Source organism: Cebidichthys violaceus, unplaced genomic scaffold (assembly GCF_023349555.1).
Source record: "Cebidichthys violaceus isolate CVI_PGR_0920_01 unplaced genomic scaffold, fCebVio1.0.p SCAF_14, whole genome shotgun sequence".
NCBI classification, from domain to species: domain Eukaryota; kingdom Metazoa; phylum Chordata; class Actinopteri; order Perciformes; family Stichaeidae; genus Cebidichthys; species Cebidichthys violaceus.
In genome coordinates, this window is record NW_027176307.1 from 13,277,406 (window position 1) to 13,304,196 (window position 26,791).

Here is a 26,791-nt window from a genome sequence, read left to right on the forward strand (position 1 = left end):
TTCTACCACCTCCTGGTTGTATGTTGTGACACTAGCTGCCTAAAGCTCGACCTGCAAGTCATAAGGCAAGTCACAGGGAGCAGCTAAGGTGAAAGAAATACCAGGAACAAAAATTAAACCTCTCTAGTTTTCAATGATAAAATCAGTTTCGGAGCCATTTTTAGTGTCCCGACCAAAGTAGCAGAAGCCCTGCTGTAGAGGCGAGTTGGGGTCAGAATAATCCGTCTCACAAACCCCCTTCAGGTACAGTATTTTAGTTTGCGCAGAGCATCACTCGAGATGAAAATGTTTCTGTCAGTGTCAGTGCGCCGTGGCTCACAGGAGAGACGACGGGCAAAGAGAGCGCCGCTTCCTCTAAAGCTGCTTGTTTGGTTTGATTGCCTGAAGCCTCCTTAAAAAAAAGGGGAAAGAAAAAAACCGAAAAAAACATCATTCATACCCACATTTATCCAGTTATCCGCACCGACAACACTCGCTTCTCCCACTCGCTCCTACACACACACACACACACACACACACACACACACACACAGAAACGGCACGACTGAGACGAGCTCAATCAGGAGAAACGAGACGACGCCACTCTCCGTTAGCTGCTCCTTCAGGCCGGCAGGTTGAACACCGTTTGACTTCGAGCTGACAGCGCAGGCGTGCATCCCCCCTATCCCCCCCCCCCCCCCATCCCCCAGAAGCTCCTCAGCGCCGGACCATTCCTGAGCCATTGGCGTACAAATGGAACAAACATGATTGTTGCGCTAAGACGCTTTTGGGGGGGGGGGGGGGACGCGGTCCTGACAGTGGCACAGTTCAGCATTCCTGGCAGGCGAGAAGGCAAAGGGGGGGGGGGGGGGGCACACAAGCCTCCATGTGAGCTCAGGGTGCTGAAAAAAAAAACCCCAGCTGATGAATGAATTCTCCTCCGTCGCTCATCCAAACCAGGAAATATCGGTGCTCTTATTGAGGATGATTCGTCGATCACGTTGTAACCCCTTTGTAGTCAACTAAAGGGATCTGTGCTTCATAATGTGTCAAACACTTTTTGCTTCATCTCCAAAACCAGCCCCCCCCCACCCCCCCCGCCCCACCCCTTCACTCTGATAACTCATTAAAATCCCCCGCATTAAAAGACAGGGGCGTCTAGTCCTGCAGCACCCCGCCTCGCCGCCGCCCCTCTGTGCAGGAGGGGGGGGGGGGCTACGTCATGATTAATTCAGACCCTCCCGTCCGCCCCTCTACTGCAGGTTCTTCAGGATGCGTCCAAAGCGGAAGTCGTAGACGTGCCGGCAGAGATACACCAGCTCGGGGTCGACGTCTGTGGGCACACAGCGGTGGGAGGGGGGGGCGAAGTCGGGGCGGCAGGGCACCACGCTGGTGCTGCCGGGTGGGGCGCCTTCGGCACGCCGCTTCACCAAGGCACAAAATCTGAAAAAAAAAACAATAATTATAATTAATATATATATTATATATTATAATATAATTGTTATAATAATAACAATAATCAAAAAGGGGGACACAAATCAAATATGTCTTCATGCTTCTGTGGCTTTATTTGAAAAATAACGAGCAGCTGAACTTGAAACAGATCTCTTCCAATGATGTCTAAGCAAATGTTCACGGCCTGGTGTTTCCCTCGCTTCGCGAACAGCTGCAGCGTCACAGATGTGCGATAAGAAAGTCAGAATAACAGCCTTCCAATTGTGGCAGAAGCCGAGGCGTTAATGAAGAGCAACGATTTCAAACCCGTTTTTAAAAAAGAAAAGAATATCTGTCTATTGCTGGGGTGTGTTGCTGTTTCTGTACTTACCTACAGTACTGGGCTAGCGGCAGAACGTAGCATCTGTCTTCTATGCAGGCCACACTATTTTCATCCTGATGCCGAGAGGCGAAAATCTCATTCTGAAACCAACAGTGGGTGTACAATGTCACATCATCACAAGAGTCTGCCGTGCTGCCGGCTGAGGGGCGGAGGAATCGACGACACGTTTCAGCCGCGATTGCTCCCCGCGCGATACGACGGCGCCTCTGCGTGTTTCCACCTTACATTACAAAAAAAAAAAAAAGAAGCCCTGCTCTGCTCAACACGCGCTGCGGCGTTTCGCTTTCTGACGGTGAAATTGCTTCTCCTCTCTTACTCTCCCGTCTGTGCTAGACCGAGGTGACAGGAGATATCATCATTCGCCGTTGTGGTTACACTGAAGTGCTACCCGACGTTCAACAGTTTCAGGGCTGCTGAGGGAAAGATAATAATGTCTCCGCGGCAGCAGAGACAGCTTGTTCATTATTTTCTTATGCATTATCGCCTGTCACCAACGGATAAATTGATAATTGCAAAATGTCTATTATAGCGAATAAAACAAGAAATACGTGAAAGGAAATAATCTTTCCTCCCACGTTCAAACGCATCCGATATGTCTGTTAAACACACAGAGAAGATATTATTAACAAGTCATGAAGAACGTCTTTCACAATCGTGAGAGGAACTTTAAATTGTTTGTAGAACATTATACAAGCACCGGCAACAGTGAATGTCCTTCTTTTGTGACATGATGAAATGAGAAATCATATGAATATTTACAGTCAAAATATGTAATAAACCATGACAATTTGAAATCAAGTAAATTGTTAAAGCTCAGCTCCCTGCATTGCTCCACCTTGTTTTTGGTTTTTTTTGGGAAATGTTGATTTTCAGCGTCGTGATGAATGAATGTTTGGCATTTTAATATCTGCTTGTAAAAACTACTTAATAAGACAGCCGGCAATACAGGAGTAGATAAATATAGGTGATGACATTTTCAGTTTTTTTTCTTCTTCATCTTCAGAAAAAAATGTGTTCATTAAATTCTGGACCAAGTGGGTCAAATATGGAAAGCCCTTATGGACAGATTTTGTGGAGGAATGGAATGAATGACCCTGTAAAGTACTTTTAATTCAGCAAATTGATTTTTTTCTACCCCTGATTTATATTCATTGTTCTTGCACGCACACTCTCCCAAAATATACAACAATTACACCATTTTGAAAATAAAATACATTTTGTCCTGATGTTTCTTTTTGGAATTTGTAACTGCTGTCCAAAAATAAAGAATCTCAGAAAACTCGGCTCTTTATTAAAAAAATGTTCTGGAGTTTATTGCGGGTCATTTCTATTAAATTCCAGCAGTTTTGTTATATTTCACATGGTGTATTATTTTCCTCACGCACACTGCAGCAACAGTCTGAAATGCTGGAGTGAAATACAAAATAACCTTCAATAAAATCTGTTATTGTAAAGAAAAGCAGCATGAAATAACATTTTCATTAAAAAATGTATTGGATTACTTCACACTTTCATGGTTATATGTTGTCTCTGTACATCTGTACTCATATGATTTGTGTTAATCATTCATATTAAACACTAAAATGTATGTTTTTCCATTAATGTCACACATCTCCACGTCACATCATTCACCTCAGTTATTCGCTCTTAACGTTTGACGACAGGGCAACTTTAAATCGAGCCTCACCTCACAGTGTGCGCTGGGATCTCGGCCTCCCTGTGTGTGCTCAGGACGGTAGTACCAGAACAGACTCATCATCAGCTCTCCTGAGGAGGAAGGTTCACACACACACACACACACACACACACACACACACACACACACACACACACACACACACATAAGTAGAGGTAGACAATCTTGGCCATTTCGTCCTTCGTCCGTCCACCGTATCTATCCGTGACCTCGCCCCTCCTCGTCTCCTTTACCTGTTTTGGGGTCCTCCCACAGCGCCGATATCTTGGCAACGTATGGGAGGGATTTCTTCCTGGGGCCCGATCGAAGCAGCACAGTGTCTCTGACGTGAATCACTTCCCCGTCCCTCGCCACTCCTTCATAGCATTGCCGCGGGGCCGTCTCGTCCTCTCCCTGAGACAGAGAGAGAAAGACAGAGAGAGAGAGAGAGACAGAGACAGAGAGAGAGACAGAGAGAGAGACAGAGAGAGAGAGACAGAGAGAGACACAGAGAGAGAGAGACAGAGACAGAGAGAGACACAGAGAGAGAGAGAGACAGAGACAGAGAGAGACAGAGAGAGACACAGAGAGAGACAGAGAGAGACACAGAGAGACACACAGAGAGCAAGAGAGACAGAGAGAGACACACAGAGAGCGAGAGAGACAGAGAGAGACACAGAGAGAGAGAGAGAGACAGAGAGAGAGAGAAAGAGAGAGAGAGAGACAGATAGAGACAGAGGGAGACAGAGAGAGAGACAGAGAGAGAGAGACAAAGAGAGACACAGAGAGAGAGAGAGACAGAGAGAGACACAGAGAGAGAGAGAGACAGAGAGAGAGACAGAGAGAGAGAGAAAGAGAGAGAGAGAGAGACAGATAGAGAGAGAGACAGAGGGAGACAGAGAGAGAGACAGAGAGAGAAAGACAAAGAGAGACACAGAGAGAGAGAGAGACAGAGAGAGACAGAGAGAGACACAGAGAGAGAGGGAGACAGAGAGAGACACAGAGAGAGAGACAGAGAGAGAGAGACAGACAGACAGACAGACAGACAGACAGACAGACAGACAGACACACACACACACACACACACACATAATTCTCATTATAAAAGACAAAAAAAGGGGATCTGTCACACAAGGCTCGAGCTGCAGCTGGTAGCAGCTTCGGTTTTGGTATCATCAGGTAGTGGGATACAGGAGGAAAAAAAAAAGCCTCACTAGAGAGAGAGAGAAGTTCTCTAATCTCGTGCTCGTCCTCTCTACTCAAGAGACGCGCTCACAAACAACCTACCGCAATAAAGACATCCCTCTCCGTTGGCATTCCAACAGGCCTCCAGCCGTTGGTGGCCCGTCTGCGGCTGACTCTCCTTTGTTTGGCGCTGCCGAGGCTCGGCAGCGGCGACGGCTGTTTGTGGGGCAGCCGCGTGCGTCCCATGGACGGGGAGCCGGTGGCGGGCTCATTGCTCTGAGGGCACTCGGTGGCCAGCTTTAGCCGGGCCTGGGGCTGGTCTCGCCCCGACAGCGGGGTCAGCGGGTGGGGTTGGGTCTGGGTGGAGGAGGGCACGCTGGAGAGAGGGCAGCTGGACATGGGCAGGGAGGTGGGGACCAGCATGGAGGGGCTGTGGTCACCCTGAGGGGAGGAGTAACCCTCTGGAACAGCAAAGGGTGAAGAAAAAAACACTTTTTAAAAAAATCATACAGCAAGAAGACAGAAGAGGTGAACGATGTCACCGCTGAAAGACTAAATGACACAATCTTTCTCTCAGCATGCGAGGTCACAGTGAACTTTGACCACCAAATCCTTGAGTTTAAGTCGCCGAAATTTGAAGGAATTCTCTCGAGGCACTCCTGAGATATTCAATATTATCAAGCTGTAGGTCGCAGTCGCTGCCGTTACGCAAAAGTTACATAAAATGAGCTAACTGCATGGTTCCAGTGTAAATCAGCTTAAAAACAGCATGCTTCTTTTATCTTATTCATCAGTCCGGCTTTGATATATATAATATATAAATAAAACAATTGTTATACAAAACATTACATATGAGCCAAGAGCTTCTTATCAAGGAATATCTAAGTCACAGCCTCAAGCTTTGGCCACTTTCAAAGCTCATACCAACAAAAGAAAACAAAAATCTTCACACTTGTTGGGCAACACAACTAGCCTGAGGCAAACAACAAAGGGCTCTTTAGTTCAAGTCATATCTCTGAGATATGGCTTTCTTTTAGTAATAACAGCAACACAAAGAGGGTTTAAGATGACGAATAAAAGGAGTGACATAATAACAGTGAATTTGCCGTGAGCGAAACACTCGACGGATCTTATTAAAGACTCTAAATGTGGTTGTTTCGACAGTCACGGTGTTACTTGTTTAACGCGCTCCACTAACTCATTTCCTCCAGTAACTGAAATCGATCTCCATTTTCCACTCACCTGTTTTGATGCCGCGTGTGCATCCAGCGCATCCCGTACTGAAGGAGCAGCCCCTGCTGGTGACGGGAGGCATGGCCCTGTAGGCGTAGCCGCCCATCCCGCAGGCGTCCCCGTAACAAGGCGAGGCCACCGAGTTGCAGTAAGCGGGGTGGGGCAGCCCCGAGCCGTGGGACACCCGCGGCCCCAGCAGCTTGGAGCCGGTCATCCGATTGGGGCACAAGCCGGACGGGGCAAAGTTCAGAGGTCGCGAGGCCAGGCTCGTCGACGTTGTCGTCGTTCCGGCGTGCGTCGGGTGGGCGATGTGGACGTAGTAGCTGGAGAAGCAGTGGTCGGCGGTGCAGAGGCAAGGGTGGGGGCTGAGGGCGAGGGCTGCGTGCGGGTGGGAATGCGTCAGGGGCGAGGGTGAGGTCACGAGGCACTCGCGCTTCACGGGGGCCATGGCCGAGTTGAGCGGCGGGTCGTCCGATCCCCCGTAGGGCTGCTGGCCCAGGAAGAAGGCCAGGCGGTGGCAGTACTCCACCGAGCCCTCCGGGGGACAGCAGTAGTACGGGCTCAGTTCGGTCTCCAGCTGCTCCTCCTTCACTTGCTTCAGCGGGTATGCTAGCATGCTGCGGGACTGGTAGCCCGGTTTGGTCAGTCGACGGGTGCAGCTGCCGGTGTCCCACTCCACTTTGGGCTCAAAGTCGGCCTTCTTCTTGCAGGCCGTGCAGCCGCTGTGCAGGGGAGCCTCCTTCCTCCCCCTCTGCTTTTGCGAGCGCCCCTTGTGTTTGACCCTGGAGTGCCGCTTTGGGGTCGAGGCCACGGCGGGAGCCTTGCAGTCCGATGTGACGGTAGCTGTGGGTACATTCTTTACTCTCTGTTTACTGATAGCGGAGGAGCTGGTTAACTTCAGCAGGGCTGCAGCGTTGAGTCCAGCCAACCGTCTGGGGGCCGGGGCGTCCAGAATCTCCTGACTCATCTCTGCTCGGTTGACTTTGGCCTTGTCGACCTGCTTGGAGCTTTGGCACCGTTTGTGTGACGTGGAGGCTTTGCTGACGTTCCCTCGTGTGGCCTTCAGGCCTCGGGGGACAACGCTCCTGGCTGGTTTTGCATCCGGGGATGTCCCTCCGTTGGTGGGCTCCTCCTGTCTCCTGGCCTGCTTAGCTGCCGCCTGACTGTCATTCGCCCTTTCGAGCAGGAGACTGTTCACCGCCTCGGCATTGAGGGAGGCCAGCCTGCGCTTGCGAGGCTGCGGGACATTAATGCACTCGCCACGACTTGGGCTGTTTGACTTTGATTTGGTTTTTGGTAACGACTTCGCCCCTTTCCTTTCGATGCTTTTCAACTTTTTGGATTTGGGTTTGAGACTCGCATCCCTTCGCACCCTCTGTCCAGAACCCTCCTGCTCTCGGATGCTCTCCTCCAACCGGGTGAGGAGGACGCGACAGCTGAGCCCCTCCCCGTCTGAACCCGCAGCCCGCCCGCGCAACGGATACGACTTCCTGTCCCGTTTCTTGTCGCGCCTCCGGTCGAGTTTTCTGTTCTGTTCCGATTTTTCCGTCCTCCCTTTTTTGTCCTTCGCCGTCTTGGCCGTGACTTTCCTCTGCTTGACGACCTCACTTATCTTCTTCGTCCTCCCGAATCGGAGCGAGCGCTCAGACCAGGCGTCGGTCATAGCGCCACCATGCGGCCAAAGAGGGCAGCTGTCCCACCGCTCGGCCGCGCCGTCGCTCGGCCTGAGGGAACCCTTCTGCCTTGCGTGAGTCATCACATGCTTCTCCACGGGGCCTGGAGACAAGAGACCGACAAGTAGTCAAAACGTACGTTTGTCCCAGTTTCACTTACAATGTTCACAGTACAGTTAGTTACAAACAAAGCATTTAATTAGATCCATAGAGAGCTGGTTCAGAAACATCTCATCACATCTTTACGGCTTTTTGTTCCCTATAATCACACAGACGACGTTTAAGATCAGCAGGCACCACCGTTCTGGCCGTTTCAGAACAGGATCGATGGTCAGGGAGCGGTAAAATAAAAAATAAAAAAAAGGTGGATTATGGACAAAGCAGGGAACATTATCGTCATGAAAAAGAAAAAAAAAAAAGGTTTGAAGTGATGATGAACTAGACAAAGCTGGAGTTGCGGAAAGTTCTGAGGCACAAAGAAAATGAAAAGCGAGCAAGAACCAAGGAGACGCGAGCGCAACAGAGATATCGAGCGTCTTACGTAAGCCTTCGTTTCAGAAACAATCTGAAGCAAACGCATAAAGAAGTTTAATGACGAGTACATTCAGCCCAACGGCTTCATGAATTGATCCGATGGTTCGGCGAGCTCTCAGCTGTTTATAACGGGTTTGTGTGTGTGTGTGTGTGTGTGTGTGTGTGTGTGTTTTATGTAGCACGGAGGAAACTGATGCACTCTGTCATTCATTCACTGCCTTATCACCTCGTGTGCACACAGCATGCAAATAGCAGCTTGTTAGAGCCGATTGTTTAGACTGAAAGGAAAATGTCAAAAAGGGCCTTACTAATAACAAAGTTCAACTGAGGGAAATAAGAGAAATAAAGAAGCCGGCTGAACGGGAAGGCTTTACCTCAGGTGTGATTACTGTTTGAAAATCAATTTGTGAACGTTGAGATCGTGTAGAGAAGGGGGACGTTACGCATACATCTCCACGAAAACATACCGTGAAGACTCCCCGAGCTCGTTGTGAAATCATTTAGCAATTAAACTCAAACGGCAACGAACAATTAGCTTGGGAGTATTCATAAAGAAAAAACACACACACTCCCGTAGCTCATTGTTAAATTAGAACATAAACGGCCAATGAATGCCTCGTGTTTATGTTTACCTGTTCTTTAAACAATGCCCATATGCAGATCACGACTTTACCCGTGCGTTGAGGGAACGGTAATCTCTTTTTATACCTGGAGCTTGGGTCATAAAGATTTATTGTCTGCCTAATAAGATGGTTAAAGATTCCGTATTTAAGAAACAGTACACACACACACACACACACACACACACACACACACAAATCTGCACCACAAAAGAAAAGCTCCCCACAGCAAACACAATTATACATTTTTTTTCCGCCGTTCAACTTTCCTTTTGTAAACCGAACGGAGGGTTTCTTTTTCCAACTCACAAGAGCCTCTTGTTCTACCCCATTACATCCCATAATTAGCTATAATCGCTTAATGAAATCCCCACTCAAAAGAGGAACTACACACTAAATTAATATTTCTCTCACTGAACACATTCTTGTTGGCGTAAGTTTAAACAGGTTCCACAAATAAAAAGTGTGTGTAAAAAGTGTGCGCTTCCTAACTGTGACAAAGTAGGCCGGACTTTTATATGGAGCTGTCTGTTGAGCTAACATTTCCCTAAATAAGCTTTAAGAGACTAATAAAAACATAATACATTTACATATCGTCATAAAACTTCCCCTGATGATTCTTCATAATAAGACAATTATTTGTCGTATTACAGGTTTTCTGAAAATGTTATGTTTCATATGCAAATGATGATTACCTTATTAAATATGATGAATATATTTCCAGATCATAAATCTGAGCTGTAGATAAAGCCAGGTTCAAACCGATTGTTTCATTGTGTTGACATGTTAGACTCAAAGGTGTCTACGGAGGGAATTTTGGATATCTCTTTGTATCACTCCATATACCAGAAAACACTGCCAGCAGCCATTAAAAAAATATCTATTTTCGCCCTTGTTTTTAGTAATATAATCGAACATAAACCAGGTTATGAATGATATATGAACAAACCCCCTCTGTAAAAAACCTTCAGAATATAGAGAGGAATGAAACTGGAAAGGTTGCTGCATGTAAGTGTTTCTGAAATAGAGATTCTGGCTCACAAGTGAAATAAAACGGCCTTTAAAGATGTTTAGACTCTACAGCTGAATACAGTAAATTAACTAACACATCACCGTGAAACTTCCCCAGTTCATTACTTAAATTAAGACGATTCTTTTTTGTATAAAAAAAGTTTCTGAAATGTTATTTTTAAATATGCAAATGATGCATTATCTAATGGTAACGTTTGGTGAATTTGGTAGAAATCAGCATGCACAAAAAGATAAAGTAGTAGAATAAACACCTGAATGTGTATTTGGGACGTCGTCTTTCCACTAGTCTGAAAGAAGACACGACATGGATGCAAAATCATAAAATTGACCGGTGCATTAAATTAAAATTGCCCCTAAGGTGTCTCATCTTTATTTCATAGTCTGATCACAGTGAGCCGTTTCACTCGGCGTGAAGCTGTGCTTCAACAATTGCAGGCTTCTGTTCAGACTAGCATGTCTGCGTGAGGCTCCCAGGGCCTGATGCTTCACGCAGATTCCTCAACCAAGGCTGGAGATCTTTGGCCCAACCGACGACTCGCAAACAGTCGAAGCCCGACAGGATTTCTCAAACATGTTGGATTTCGTCTGACTGTGCTTGTGCGGCGCGAAGGCGGTTCGAGACCGAAATGTCAAGATTGATCCAGGGCCGAAGCCAATATGAGTGTAGCTCCAGGGTTCATGAAGATGAAGTACAACTTCCTGAACTACAACTCTACAGCGTTTCCCAGAGGAAAAAGAACAGGATTTAATATCATTTCTTCATCATATCTCCACCTCAGAAAAACTAAATGTTCCATAAAGTTTGAATACCTTTGAACAAACAGAAGAAGGCGGAGTTTGTCCGTCCGTCTTCGTCCCGTCGCAGGACGGATAACTCTCGGGCTGAAGTCCAGCACATGACAGATGAAGGCTTTAAACTACCTCGATAACCGAAGTCTGCATGTTGATTTAAAGCAACTCCCACATCTCACCAATAACCTCGATACACGGCTTTTCATCCAGATTCTTTTTTTTTTTTTTTTCTTCTAAACCACAAAGATAATTTTCCACCAGCCATTTTTTTTTTTTGGGTCACGTCTGAGAAGTGTAGGTGGGGAAACACTGCAGGGAATAACCTGCGAGACGTTATCTCACGCGGCAGCGTTCTGTCCGTCAATTTGGCTCTTCAAACACAGCGAGGCCATGTGATCCTCAGGAAGTAATCTCACGTTTACGGGAAGATCAATGACCCGTCGCTCCGTCTCTAATTGGTCAGAAAACCGACCATCAGCTCCTTTCAGAGCATCAAACAGCGAGCACACCGGGACGCTTCATTTTACTTTATTTTTTAATGATAAGACTTCCAAGATCTCCCGAGACTCCGGAGGAGAAGTGTGTAAAACAGCGGCCCAGATGATCACACAGAACCCAGGCTCATAAACTGACTGATCTACAGACTCCATTCATCTTTGTGAAGCTGCAGTTATAAAGCAACCATCAAAAACAAAACTAGAAAAATGCTGCAGTCCAACACAAGTAGCACGCACTGGCTCCCAAATCAGCTATAACCCTATCAATTATAATAGTTCATTAAAAAAAGAAATACAATCCAACACGGCAGGAAAAACAACTAATGTCACGGGACAGAGATCAAACTGACACACAGCACATCTTTAAACATAGAGGTGAATAACACACACAAGTTGAGTCACTTTAACACTTTCAACACATTAAGCAAAGTGGATCCCAAACTGTCAGCAGTGTTAAACACATCGCCTGATAGTTTAGCTTTATGTCCCCTTGTCAGGCTGAGAAATACTTTGTATGTCAGGGTTTAAACCTGGAATACTTAACAGCAGTTATATGATATTTATATTGAGGTTTATCGGTGTGTTATGGTTAGTTATTAAAGTGACAGTTCACCCCGGAAATCTAAAAAAGATATATATATTTTTCCTCTTACCTGTAGCGCCAATTATCACTCTAGATTTGTTGGTGCGAGTTGCCTATTTTTGGAGCGATGGTCCGTAGAGATGTCCGCCTTCTCTCCGGTATAATGGGACCATGTGACACTTTTATAAAAAAAATAAAAACGCATTACAAAAGACTCAACAGCGAAATCGTGACCCGATTATTCAAGATAATCCACAGACGTTGTTGTGAGCAGTTTCATGTCGGAAAAAACAGTTTCTATTTATTTTCATCTTAATAGTTTAGAGAGAAGGTCGACATCTCTACAGTCATTATCTCCAAAACTAGACAACCCAAACCAAAACCATCTACATTGATAAACAGAAGCACAGGTGAGAGGGGAAATATATATATATTACAAACTATATCAGTTTGAGTACGCTGTATTTATAAACTCTTTTCTCAAAGGGACTGTAAGAAAGTTAAACATATTTTGAGACCTTGTGCCATAACAACAGTGAAACATACAGACGGTCTCCATTTCTGTTTTCTCCGCAGACTGAATTAAATAAATATATTCCTGAAATGTGAAAAACTTGAAACACTTCCTGATTTCCTGACCAATACCTGACCCGACCCACCAGATGGTTTGTTACACAGAACCATCTGAGGAGCCGTAATTGAAAACAGTTTGGGAAAAAAGGCGGGCACTTCCTTAAAAAAAAAAAAACAACTTGGCAGGTGATTGGATGAACCATCTGTCAATCAAACTCTTGCCGACATGAGTCAGGAGACCAAAAGAAATGTTGCATCTAGAAACAATCTGATAAAAACTGATGCTACGCCAACCTCTTCAGGAGACGCCATTTTTTAACAACTGTCTCTCACACACACACACACACACACACACACACACACACACACACCTAAACCACGCCCACAGCCGCTAGCAGCATTACCTGACGTCTGACAAGATGGAGTTTGATGTGATATGTCATCCTGCGCAAACGAAAGCCTTCACTTTAGCAAAATTAAAATATATACCCCCCCCTCCCCCTTTTTTTCTGCCACCCCTCCCACCTCTAATCATTTTCATACAGTCCCTAATTTGTGGATTATACTTGTGAAACACTGAATATGCCTTCAAATCTCTCAACTTCTTCAAATAAGACGAATTTAAGAAGAACAAAATTGTTGGATCTGCTCACAACTCATAATTCCATCATTTATAATAAAGACGTCAGCAGTACAGAATTGTCTTAACTGTAAAGCGTCACAGTGAATCAACATTATCCAACCAATAAAGAAACACGTGCAACACACCAGATCACATGCTACAGCCACAACCACCCCCCCCCATCAGCCAATGTCACACCTGTAATTAACACACCTCAACCTTTTGGGGTTTAAAACGTCTCCTTTCACCTTTCAGGTGAAAGCAAACCAGCTGGGTAACGTTGGGACCGGATTCAGAAGGTTTTTGTTTCATTTTTAAACATTTCCTCATGTCACAGCCGGTGACGAGCAGCTATGAAGCTGCTGGCATGTTGAGTTTTATCAAGAAGAGATAAAAAAAAAAGGACAAGAATGTCAAACATTAGGTCAGTCTGGTTTGTTGTTGTTTGTTTTCCTTCTCAGACTCGCACCCGCAGCCTTGAGCTTGAACACCATCCGAGATGTGGAGGAAGGTTTGCATACATGCACACCTGAACGCACACATTCATACCCCATGCGTAAATATATAGAGATGCATACAGTGGCTGAGCAACACAGCAGGATGGGATACAGTACGGCTTGACGTAGCTTTCTCATCTGAAGTAGCCAGCCAGCCTCTAAATATGGGCTGGATAGAGGAAGGGGGGGCTACCCGAACACACCAAGCAAAATAAAGGGCAGTCACCACCTCTTGATCACATTTTAGAACCGGATTCCTTATTACCGACACGGTGGCTGCTCTGATCCCGGTCCTAGGGAGGATATGGCACGTATGGCACGTATAGCAGCCCCCCCCTCTCCACACACACACACACACACACACACACACACACACACACACACATACACCCAGCCCGTGTGTATCGCTTCTGGTGCACGAAGCCGGAAAAAAAAGAAGAAGAAGAAGAAGAAGGGTTTCCTGCGCTCCTTCTTCTCTGGACGGCTGAGCGGTCGGAGCAACTTCAAACATTCAGGGGTTGAAATAGCAACAAACAATCGAGCTGGTAACTTACGGCTCGCCGACGCGCGCGTCCCTCCTGCCAACAGCCGGGAACCGTCGAACAAATCTGCGGGTGAAGCGAGAGAGGAGGTGTTGGTGGTGGTGGTGGAGGGGGGAGATAGGGGTGGATGGGGGGGGAGGAAGCCGCCGGACTGGTGCGATGGCAGAGCTCCGTGAACTGGGAGAGCTGGGGAGGAGTGGAGAGAGGACGGTCGGTGGCGCTGCGAGTGTGTGTGTTGTGCGTGCGCGCGCGTGTGTGAGCTCTTCCTGGTTGAGCTTCTATGCCCGATTTTTTTTTTTTTTTTTTTTTTTTTTTTGCAGAAAACTTAATGTGAAGCGATGTCGGACCAGCCTCGCGTCACACCGACAGACACACCGTGGCTGATAAGTCGCTATACGTGTATTTAACTTCCACGACGCTACATCACGGCCGATGGATGTCACCCCCCCAACACCCCCACCCCCACACCTCCAGACTGCCTCACCCTGTCATTTTGTCGTGACCAAACCACGACCGGTGAACCACCAGACTGTTCAAACACGTCTGGAGAAATCCGAATGAAGGAGAAAGGCATTACAGACGCTATTGTCCCACGTGGTGCGTGGGAGATATATGGCTTTTTAAATGCTTCCCATTTAATAGAAGTTCTGATGAGTTAAGGGATGTAAACTCACTTTAAAGCGGCTCGTTATGACCCTGCTGGTGTTAAGAAATCAATTAATCCAACGTGCTTTAACAATAACTTTTTTACAAAATAATCAGCATTTTGTTAAAGTCACAATCAATTAAAGGCTTCGTTAAACTCTCTAGCGGGGGTTGGAACCAGGTAGCGATGGACCGATCTGACTCCTTCAGTCCGGATATCGATACCCGAGTACTGATGTGATACAAGTGTTTAATTAATCATCTGTATGTCTCACTATGTTGAAGAGACTGGGATCATTCCAAAGGAAGTATTTAGGCTCTGTTCAGAAATAACAGTAGTAATATCACACAATAAAAATACGTGACACAAAAGTCCTGCATGATTTTTTTCCCGGAGGTACAGGAGTATCGTCAACAAAATGTTCGTATCAAAAATAAAGAATTCATGATGCATTTCATTAAGCTGGTGGAAGTGGAGCTAACTCCTTCACATTATGTATAGCTACCGGTTACATAGTTTCATCATAACAATCTTATTTATTATATTTAATAATAGGGCCGTAGCGTCTAACCCTCCATCACCAGCTCTGAAGTCTCTAACATCCGGTAATTACATGGATTTGACCGGCGCTGCAGAACTCCAGATCTTGGTTCGACCACATCGTTACTCAGAGGAAGGCGACTCAGGTGCCTGAGCATCGTCGACATTCACTCGTTTGCTCGCAACAAAAAAGGAACATTTCCACACATTAACTTCACCGCTGCAATGCCCTTTAATTATTTATCGAGACATTTCTCGTGCTACACTTATACCCACATACAGTATGTACGGCAATTAAAGAGGAAGAGAAGAAGAGTCTTCATTGGTTTTCTGTGGGCGTATTTATGGGAACGTGGATCTTTCAGATGTATTTGAGGAGTGCCTCTGGTTTGCATGAGTCCTTAAGTCTGGGACTCTCACCGGTCTGGTCTCGCCCTCCCTGGTCTTAACCCCCTAAAGTCTTGGTCTTGTCTCGGTCTTGATACACTCTGGTCTTAGTTAAGCTGGTCTAGAACCCTGGATTTGATTTATTCAGTTTCCTACCCAGTCATGTTCATTGTCAATTTTATAGTCAAAATTATGTTTCAAAGCCTCATACTGAAATGATTGAGGCAATAATCTGAGTCCTTTTCATCACATTGATCAAATTTGAATGGATTCAGTTTAATCTACCTAGAAAATAAATGCCAACATTGTGTACATTTGTAACTGCAGAACATAAACTGTCTCCCCACAGGGAATACCAGGGACATGACCTCAGTGTCCTCAATCACAGCTGCGCTCCTCCATATCATTTGTACGCGTCCTAATCTACAACGTAACCCAAAGGTCGTATCAAGAACCCTCTGTGAAAGCTTTCTCTGAGAAGTTCTACAGAGAACCCTTCTAGGATCTAATGGTTCCACCCATAACAATCTCTGGTGGTTCTATCCAGAACCTTTCCACCCTCTCAGGGTGCTTACAAGAATCCACCGTATAGGGGTTCTACCTCAAACCCGTATATATTCCAAGGGTTTCATCTAGAACCCAACCAGGTGGTTCAACTGAGAAACCCACAACAAACATGGCTCACACTCACAGTTTTTATAAGGGGGGGGGGGGGGGGGGGGGGGGGGGGATGTTCTGCTGTGGGCGTTGCCTTTTAGTGCCTTTGCTTTGAACAATCCTTGAAGAACTCCCTCTTCCAAAAAGAGTTCTTTGGATTAAAAGGGTTCTAAAATGGAACCCTTGGTCTTACAAATAACCATTGAAAACCTGATTTCTTCAAAAAAAGGCTTCTTCAGAAGCAAAAGGGTTCTATAAGGAACACTCTTAGAAATATACACAGTAATAGAAGTACTTTATACTTCTACTGTCTATTGAAATATAAAGCGGAAGCAGTAAAGAGTAAGTAGCTGAAACGTATACATCAGTAGAGTACTCAGTTACATTCCACCACAGCATGATGTAAGGTAGCTTTGGATAAATCATTCAGGTTTGTGAAAATGTAATCCATTACATTACACACTGCTACTGTTGAACAATGACGAGCGCATCTCGGTGCATCAGTCACCTTGGAGCGCTGAGCGTCTGGAGCACGGCAGCTATTTTAATAAGGTGCAGCAACTAGAAGCACGTCTTCATTTGAGCAGGAGGAGGCAGCGGCGGTGTAGCCGTCTGGTTTCCCTGCACTTGCGCCAATAGAGGTTTCTGTTTAGGGCGGACAGGTTCTGGGTGTTGCTTGTGACTCAACTCCACTTTGCCACAATGTCCGTACACAGCACTGCCTCTTTCTACTCACGCTTCGTGACGCAACACTAGTTGCTTCACCTTCGCTAAAAAGCTCTAAAGTAGGTCTGCGTCCTGCAGACTTCACGCCTGTCAACGCTGTTTGGCAATAATCTGATAAATCGCTGACTACATGTGGATTAGAAGAAATAAATACTAACATTTGAAACTCCTCAGTCACCTATTCTTGATCTTGTCTGTCATTACAGCCATATAACTGGCATCACAGAACCGGCATCTGAAAATAGCAGGGTGCTGTTTACCCTTTAAACATGCACACCACCACTTAAAAACCCTCCACAAAATTAGGTTTATCCGTTTTAATTGCAGCTGACATTTAAAAAGCATTTTGGTGCTTTTTTTTTTTTCTTGCTCCAGAAAGCTTTAAAAGGCTTTTTTTTTTTTTGTCACATTAAGAATCAATACCTGACATTAATGAAAGCAGCCACTTTGCTACTTACAGAACTCAAAACCCTTTTTTAATAGCAACAAATGGTGCTGAAAGGGCCAAATTATACAGTTGAAGACACGTTTATTACATTAATTGAAACTGTTCAAAGAGTGCCTGTAACAGGTCGAGCCTTTTTTGGGATGTGGAGAAAGAAACTCAAGTGATTGTCACATTGTGAAAAGCCAAATAATCAATCGATCCAATCAGTACTGTTTAAATTAGGAACTAATCACTTATTTGTGTTAGAAAACAAGGATGTGATGAAGATCTGAGAACACATCTTCACCAACTGTAACCCTAAAAATCGGTCTTAAACTAGCTGAACATTTAAAATGGTCTAAAATGGGAATAACTGTTGGACACTTCTCAGGTGGCCAGACTGAATGTGAAATGTGTTCATGCCTTCACGTCACATCGTTCACACTGTAACCACGAGCAGCCAAGTCTGAACAGCTGTTCATTAAGTCTGGAATTCATGACGACATACATCCACTACTTGGTGAAAAAAAAACGTAACAGGAATGTCAAACTGTGGCAAAATAGCTGCAAAAGCCTCCGTCACCGGCGCAGTTAAATCCAAATAAACACGCCTAATTTGATAACATGGTAAAACTTTATGAGGTGATAAAATGTGGCGTCGTCAGCTTGTTCAGCTTTCTCCAAGTGGACCAAAAAAAAAAAATTAAAAATCCTTTACTGTACTGTAGTCGCCAGTGTAGTACATAAAACAAATGATTTATTTATTATACATCTTCTGACAACCTCTACGAGTAACGAGTATCACTATTACACAACTTTTAACCCCGACTAGCCCTAAATCCACAAAACCAACCTGAAAATTAGGCACATTTTTTTTTTTAAATGGCGTGAGAGTCGACGGAGCTCAGCGAGGCCCTATGATTGGCCAGCTTTGCGAAGGGTCAATTGTATAGAAGTCTAGTCTAAAATGACTCTACTTCTCTCTTGATTTATTCCCTCAGTAAACATTGTAAACATGAGTTTATGGTCTCAATCTCTAGTTTACAGTCTTCTTCAATACAGCATGATGTTCATTTATTAACGATGGTCCATTTAGAGTCAAACAGACAATATAGCAGGGGATGTTTTAGGGCGGGGCTACACGGTGATTGACAGGTCCTGACAGCGGTGTTGTCGGGTCTGGGAGTTGTCCGTGTTTTTGTCTCAGAACGTTTTAACCTTTCACACTGTGTCGTCAGTTCATGAAAGGTAATTGCAGCATTTTGGTCGCCTATAAATGTCTCATTCGGTTCTTTTGTACTTGGATGCATCCTCCTGTATCACTTCTGGTTGCAAAAAGCCAAGAGGGTGACGGACAAAATGCAGAACTGAAGCTTCAAACCCGTGGTCCAAAGAGAGAGAGCGGTGTAAAACATGTAATCAGGTGTTAAGCCTCACTTAGCTGCCTTGACTGTTTTTTTCCCCCCCAGTGACAGGACCAGGACACAACCAGTCACCAGTAGAAACACAGAACAACTCAGCAAAAGTACAGCATGTCTGTCTGCCGAATAAATGATTACACTGATGGAGAAGTTTCTTCGGATGTTATTTTCCTCACTAAATTTAAAAACTATGAATCCTTTGTTCTCCTTTGAAGAAGCAACAGCCACCGTTTAGGTCTACAAGGGTTGAATGCTTCACACTTTGCAAGGAGAATCACTTTAAAAAGTTAAAGTTGTAATTCTCTCATTCAATGGTTCATAAAGCCTGTAAAAGCCCACACAGGGCGGGCGGGAAGGGAGCTGGATGGGTCCAACAACCAGCGATCTCTCAACCAGGGGAACGAGAAGTCAAACTGATTTATTTGTCACTTAACTTACTTCAGATACGGCACTACGGTAGAATCTCTTTGCCTAAAACCTAAATAAGTATTTCACGATCTTCTCCTGAACCAAACTAAGCCGTTTCCTGTGAAGACGGAAGTTTATTTTGAAAAGCCTGCACGCGTGTAACAAGTGGAAATTGACGCGTGTTGCTGACGAACCGTCGTAGGAAGATACGTCAAAAACACTGACAGCTGAGAGTCACAAGCACAAGATGACTTGCTTCTATGCATTATGTTGGACACTGGTTATCATTCCTATTATGTTAGATTCATATCGATGGTTCCATAAACATCCTCTCGCTGAGAATATAAAGCTGAAAAAAAGAGTGTGTGGTGAAAGTTTGTTATTCAGCAGAGATGGATCGCTGAAAGTGACACACAGAGGCGATCCAACTTCTGTCCACACATTCACCAGCTGCCCCAAAGCAACACACACACACACACACACACACACACACACACACACACACACACACACACACACACACACACACACACACACACACACACACACTTGTTCAGTACAACTAACATTCTTCATTCAGGTGTCCTACATCTCATCGCCGGCTTCAAGCTGAGAGCCGACATGAAAGCATCAGCTACTGTGAACGAGGAGCGTGGCAGGGCATCGAAAATGTATTTAATAATCTGGGCAGAGCTTCTATACTTAAAGGGCCACCATGGGTTAATTACAAAAATCAAAACATATATCACCATGACAGGACTGTGCCACGCATGTTAGGGTTTCTGCTCCGGCTAGGTTTTCTAATATAAAATGTGTGAGGCATGGATGTGGTAGAAAACAGTCCAGCAGGTGGGATTTATTTCAGAGACGTGAAAAGGAACCGGGTGTCTGGTAACCGGGTTTCTTCAGGACAATGACAGCGAAGGAACATAAACAAGCCTTGATCCAATGAAACCAAGCAACCATGACGCCAATCTCGCTCCTCATCGGAAGGTGCGCCTACAGGAGGCTGCTCAAAAACACACACACACATGGGTGCACACATGATTTGAGGTTACACTCAAATGAAATGAAGCGTGCAGACGGTGACACAGATCTTAAGACTTTTAAAAAGGTGCAATAGATTCAGAGCATTCATAGCAGCAAACAGCTATTTGTGAAGACACAGTGGAGTAAGAGCTACCAGAGCAGAAGTTGCTCTCCCTCTATTAACGGAACTGGACCGTATTTAAAGTGCATGTGAGCGTGCGCCGCTGGCTAGGTGACGGCCGCCGCTCCGCTCTCGTACGGCGCTTACAGCGGATAACGGCGTCCCGACCAACCGCGGAAGTGTGGCACCCACCATCCGGTTCCCCCTCACGCAGAGACTGCTAGCTCCGTCAGCACTTTTGCCATAGTTAGCGCCGTTAGCGCTGTTAGCATCGTTACTTATGAGCCGTCGGCGCAGTCGTCGCCATGTTGAGAGCCGTTAAGAGGCAATCAAAAATGCTCCCACGTCCCGTAAATGGCACCTTTAGATGGAGTTGTGTTGCACTTTGTGGCATTACGGGTAAAAGTGAAAAAGTGAAGTTAGGAAGTAGTAAATGATTAGTCCAGGTGTACAGTAGCCAAATACGTTTCATCATAATTCAGCACTCAGTTTTCTTCAAAATCAACTAAACAATCCGCAGTTCATCACACTTGAGTGCAGTGGTGGAAGAAATACTCAAAATCTTTGCTTAAAGTTGCGATCCTTAAGGTTTCAGTCCTGTTTGCTTTATAGTTTGTTTGCTTTAGTCTTTTTGTCGATACAGGACCTTCAGGTTTTCAAAAATTGTGTGTCTCCAACGGAGAAAAACTGTACTAGAGCATTTTCTTTCATGGGAATGTCATCACAGATACATAGTCTGTAATAGTGCAAATACATAAATATTGCACTGCCTTCATCAGTGAGCCATAGGTTCTATCAGCATTGTGTTTCCTCCTGCAGTGACAGATACAGTAGAGTCTTATCAGACATTTGTTTAATCTTTTAGATTAAGTAAAACTAACAATACAACACTGGAAAAATATCCTATTACAAGTTAAAGTCTTGCACTGAAAGGTACACTTAAAAATACATATCAGCTAAATAAAATGACTAGTAATTAAAGTACTTAATAACACTACTTTTTGGAATATTTGATAAGCTTTTCAATTTTTTTTTATGTGCAACACTTTATTTTGAAAACTAAACTACAGCTGTCCGGTAACTGTAGTGGAGTAAAAAGTAGGCTGCAACAATTCCCTCTGAAATGAAGTAGAGTAGAAGTATAAAGTAGCATAAAATAAAAATACAAGTACCTCAGAATTGTACTTATATGCAGTACTTGAGTGCCGAGTTAAAATCCACCACTGCCTCAGATTTGTGCAGCTTTTAGGTTTTTCTGTTAAATGAAGTGTTGAAAATGATTTGCACTGCTGAGTGATGATACAAAGTGATAGAATACAATACATTTAAATAAGCACAGGCCATTTAAATATCCACAAATACACCACTAATCCAAAAGTTCCTCTAAAAAGGCCCGAATCTCAGTGACGATTTAAGCGTCTGACTTGGACGTTGGCAGAGATCCATTGATAATTCACAGAGGATTTCCTTCACAGTAACGGCTCAGTTATTAGTCCTGTATGGCTATTTAATGGCGGGTCTAGGTGGGAGTCATTCGAACACTTCTATATTAACTTTTATGACATTTATGATGTCTTAGTGGGGTGGGGTGTGTCGGATCAAAGAGGACATGTGGTAAAGAGGTGCTGCATGGCGACGTAGAAGTCTGCTGAAGAAACTCCAAAAGATTAATGTTCAACTACAATAAACCGGCGGGTCAGAGAGTCTCCTGGCACAAAAAAAGAAGCAAGTCATTCATGTGTGAACAAGAGATAATTACTAAAGGTGGCAGTCGCTTAGTAGTGATTATTAAAACATAGAAAGAACATTAATAAGTTACAAACTTCTACTTAAACTCAGCTCTCTCATTAAGATTGTATCTAGTTTTGTGACTGATCCTCAGTAGTGGTATGTACACCTACTCAAATACTCTACTTCAGTACAATTATGAGGTATTACTATTCAATATTTAAAAAAAGTATGTTCCCCTGCCTTATTAGAATCGTGACTTAACTAAACTTGATTAATTCAAAGCCGTCTCATGAGTTTTCAAAATAAAAAGGGAGCTACATTTCACTGAACTTGAGAAAACGAGTTTGCTAAATATGTATTAAGTTGAATTAACAGCCGTTCCGTCACACTGACTCACACAGTTACATGGTCTCAGTCCTGTTGGAGCGTCTTTGTACCAGAGTTACTACAAACGCAACTGATTATCGCTCATTTTCACATTAAAGGCATCAATTCAGTCCAACGTCCAAAATAGATATTAGTGTGTCAGAACGCTTCTGCTTTTCTTTGTTCCTGCCTCACTAATCAGCTCCTGACCCCTCAGATTGATCTTGTGACCCTTTGGAAGGGCCTGACCCTCAGGTTTAAAACCCCCTAAACAACCTGTATAGTAAAGTAGCTCCACCTCAACCAGCCGGTATCAAATATCAGGCCACTACTGACTCAGATTGCCGGATCGGGTATCCGATCTACTCAATTCAGCTCTACGTTAATAACCCGTGTACATTATATACTGGAAATGTGATTCCTGTTTAAGTTTTGACCAGTTTGTTGCTACATTGAGAAAGGTTTACGCTTGAATTGTAGGTTATGCATTAATAAAACATATTTAAGTTATGACAGAGGGATTTTTTGAGGGAGATCTGTACCACAGACAGATGTTTTCTAAAGTCTGTAGAATATGATGAGCAGGCCACAACATCTGTCCTCCTGCGATTTGAAAACCACAGTCGGCCTTATTGCAATTTGGACACAAGTAATTGAGCAGCCCAATAATATATATATATATATATATATATATATATATATATATATATATATGTGTATAATATTTCCACATTGTTGCATTTGTACTTTTACTGAAGTTGAAAAGATCTGAACACTTCTCCCACCACTGCTGATGAAATATTTAAACATGACTTTGTGATGCACTATCCCAATATTAAAAGTGCATGAATTGCAAGTATTAAAAAAAAAAAGAAAGAAAAAGGGGAACATGCAGCTACTGTATAATTGAATAGAGTTCAATGCACAGGATTGCATTTAATTCCAGTCAGTTCAATATCTGCACAAACAGGAAACTGTCAACACACAGGCAGAGCTCTGTATCTTTATACATCAGCGGCATGCATGGACTGATTAATGCATCCAACTGGCTTCACATCAAAGTGTTTGGTCCATGTCTCATCCGACCAAAAAGGACTTCACTCAATAAAATAAAATAAAGAGCCTTTCTCTTTCCACTTTTCTTTCTTTCCTGCCGAAGATCATCCACTGACTACCCACGCCTCGGGAGGTTTATCTATGATGTCATAATACTATCATCCGTCACTGCCTTTTGACCTAATTGGCCAACTGTGATGTGGGCTAATTGCGTTGGCCTTTACGACGCCCCTTCGTTTACCTGAGCGGAGCAACACACACACACACACACACACACACACACACACACACACACACACAAACTCCAAACGACACACACTGTTATTTCCTCCTCTCTCATTTTAAAGTGGCTCTCATGTTCAAACATATAACAGTAGACCGTTAAAAGAAGAAGAAGAGAAAAAAAAGGCCCAATACGAGCACGCATTGAGCGGATAAATAGATATTATTACCACCAAGAAACGCCACAGGCTTTATGTGCCGTAAAGTTTGTAACCCCTCGTGCGTGCGCACACAGCTTACACACCAACACACACACACACACACATATCCAGGTGAACACATCGCGCATCCATCCAGCCAATCATGATATTAGTGAGCTCACAGGCTGCTGTGTCCCTTTCCTTGACCTTGTTTCAGTCTATTCCGCGGACAAAGCACTATTATCGCTTTGACATTACACTTTGGAGGCTGCTGCTGGTGGTGGTGGTGGAGGAGGTGACGGGGGAGAGAGAGAGAGAGAGAGAGAGAGAGAGAGAGAGAGAGAGAGAGAGAGAGAGAGAGAGAGGGAGGGAGAGAGAGAGAGAGAGAGAGAGGGGGGTGAGGCTATGATAACACACATTGCACGGTCAGTCCGACTGAGTACCACTCCCTGGGAATCTCCTTCATCACCATGGCCATTATCTGCCTCTGCAACGTCCTCCAGACATGACTAAAAAGCATACACACATGATACAGAAAGAGGAAAGCTGGCCATGCAAAGCCCTTATGCTCTGCCTGAATGCAAAAAAAAAAAAAAAAAAAAAAAAAGCAATGAGGAAAGATAATGTGGAGCAGCCGCTACTTACCGTAACGTAGCTCTCTCGCTCTCTCTCTCGCTCGCTCTCTCGCTCTCTCTCTCTCTCTCTCTCTCTCTCTCTCTGCGTGGCGGGCACTATCTCGTCTAATTTTTTCAAACGGTGCGAGGAGCCAGTCGGTGGGCAACCTTATGGTTTCCAAACGGCAAGTCAGCCTCGTCCGACTGCTGAACCGATGCAGCTCAAACTGGAGGAAATAAAAAAAAAAAAAATACCCGAATGTCGCCGATGTGTCGCCACTCCACTCGAGAGGAGGAAAAAAAAAAAAGCCCTCTTCTAAAATATCGACGGAGAGGAGAGAGGAAGAAGAGACGGAGCAAAACTACTCTCTTCTCGCAAGCACTCCTTTCCGAGAAGAGCTGGGTTCGCCCGGGATGGTTGTTGTTTTTTTATTTTTTTTATATCCCATCCACTCTTGCGACGCCAACACGGCTTCAAAAAAAAGAAAGAAAGAAGAAGAAGAATTAGAAACCCTTCGCGTGTTGCTGCTGGTGTCCGTATAGCCTGCACACACGTCGCTTATATCCGCCACTTGGCATTAACACCGCACGCAGCTTTTTCAGTTTGCGCACCAGTCGGCGTGTTGAACAACAACTAGCAGCACAACATGACTGCGGCGCTGATAGACTGGGGGGTGGGTGGAGGGGGGTGGTGGTGTTGGTGGTGGTGGTTTGGCCCCTACTGCCACGCAAAAGTGAAGAAATCCTCAGCAGACTCTCCGGTCCCGTTTTAAGAAACAAAAATAAATGTGTTTTACATAACAACAAGAACATCCTCATCCTACTTCTGTGCTGGAGCATGTGATGGCAACATGGTGAGCCTTTTAAAGGGGTATCCACGCGTAACTGCAGGCTAAGGGGGTTGCCTCTTTTGGGACCCACCCCGTCAACTTTCTTAAGGGGGGCGGTGGGTGGGTGTGAGGGGGGGGGGGGGGGGGCGTCTCTGTGGCGTTAATTGGACACGGTGATGACTGTCACTGGGAGCACCTGTTCGCGAACCCGTGTGCCTCTTAAGTGAGAATATTCAAACCAGGAAGACCTGCTTGCAAGGGCTCCGTGCCAAAAGGTTGCAAGCGTGGGTCCAACACAATTATTATTTCCCAATGACATTGAACACGGTTTAGTATATTTACCCTATAATCATGCATGATCCCCAAAGCATAAACCAGAGATTTATGAATCAGAAATCAGCTTTATTTCGTCAAGTATGCATGATGATGTACATACACAGTAATAGAAATAACATCTACTGTTGTGTGCACAAGTAGTGGAAAATAGGAGTAAATTCAAGTATTATCTAAAATATATATATATATATATGTGTGTAAAAAGTACCCACGACCAACAATAAAGTAAGAAATAAAACGTCCATACAAGTCAAGTGTTGTGTAAGTTGTGAACAAAACAAATACAGCAAAGCGTTATGGAGGCTTTACTTTGACAAGAAATCCAGGCAACTGCCTTGAACTCATGCAGGTTCACTGACTGCATGTAATTCAAATATTTTTTTAGGATAATTCACCATAAAATACAATTTCAACCAAGGGAGTGTCCTGAATTCATGGCCCAGCATTATTAATCTTGTCTTTTTGTTGTGGAAGCTTCTGTGTATTACGTTGTGCTCATGGAGCTTATTCCTAAATAAAGGCGTAGTTAATCAAATTACTTAAAACTAATTGACAATCTGACAACCTGGGACGAGATCGTTTTTCAGTTTTTCAGCACAGGAGTCTGGTTCTTGGGGATACAATGAAGCGTGCAAAGTGGGGTGTGTGTGTGTGTGTGTGTGTGTGTGTGGGTGGGGGGGGGGGGGGGGGGGGGGTGCATTGACGTCTCCATTTAACCCCCATTGAAGATGAACTTCTGTGTTGCAGACTCACTGCTGCAGCTGAGATTCGGCGACGTGCTCCAGGACGTTTGAGTGTCGATGCTTGCTGGTGTTGCAGTTGAACCCACTACAATAGTTAGCCTGTGGCTGTGGAGTTAAAGCGTTCGAGTGGTGAAAAAGTAGAGTCTGAAACCACAAGACATGGCGCACGCCCTGTTGGATGCGCAAAATCAACCGTGCATTTTAGTTTTTCAGTCTCCTCTACAAACTATTCACACCTTCGCACTTGATTAGCTCCGCAGGAAAGTGTTGTAATAATTCAAGTGTCAAACACACATTTTAATTTGGTGAACTGGAAATTATAAATGTAACTTTTGCACAAGTAATATATTTGTTAAACAGCAGCTTAAAAGGTGCAAGACTGGAAGCATTTTGATTGGCTCTTAATAGCTCTCAACATGGCGACGGCTGAGCCAGCAGCTCAAACTACAGCAAAAGA

The 26,791-nt window shown here is 44.5% G+C and overlaps 1 protein-coding gene across 2 annotated transcripts; it reads right to left on the bottom strand.

The window, feature by feature from the left end:
- Positions 1 to 1,093: 1,093 nt before the first annotated feature.
- Positions 1,094 to 25,251, bottom strand: LOC137871251 (bromo adjacent homology domain-containing 1 protein). Of its 2 annotated transcripts, XM_068708982.1 has the most exons (8): positions 24,457 to 25,251; positions 13,887 to 13,940; positions 5,919 to 7,685; positions 4,779 to 5,137; positions 3,746 to 3,905; positions 3,504 to 3,583; positions 1,805 to 1,896; positions 1,094 to 1,422 (listed from the first exon to the last, which is right to left on the bottom strand). In XM_068708982.1, exons 3-8 carry the CDS (start codon positions 7,663 to 7,665, stop codon positions 1,233 to 1,235), a joined length of 2,628 nt encoding a protein of 875 aa, XP_068565083.1. In that variant the 5' UTR covers positions 7,666 to 7,685; positions 13,887 to 13,940; positions 24,457 to 25,251; the 3' UTR covers positions 1,094 to 1,232. The 2 variants fall into 2 exon arrangements, with proteins under 2 accessions (XP_068565083.1, XP_068565082.1); XM_068708981.1 differs by lacking the exon at positions 13,887 to 13,940.
- Positions 25,252 to 26,791: the final 1,540 nt, after the last annotated feature.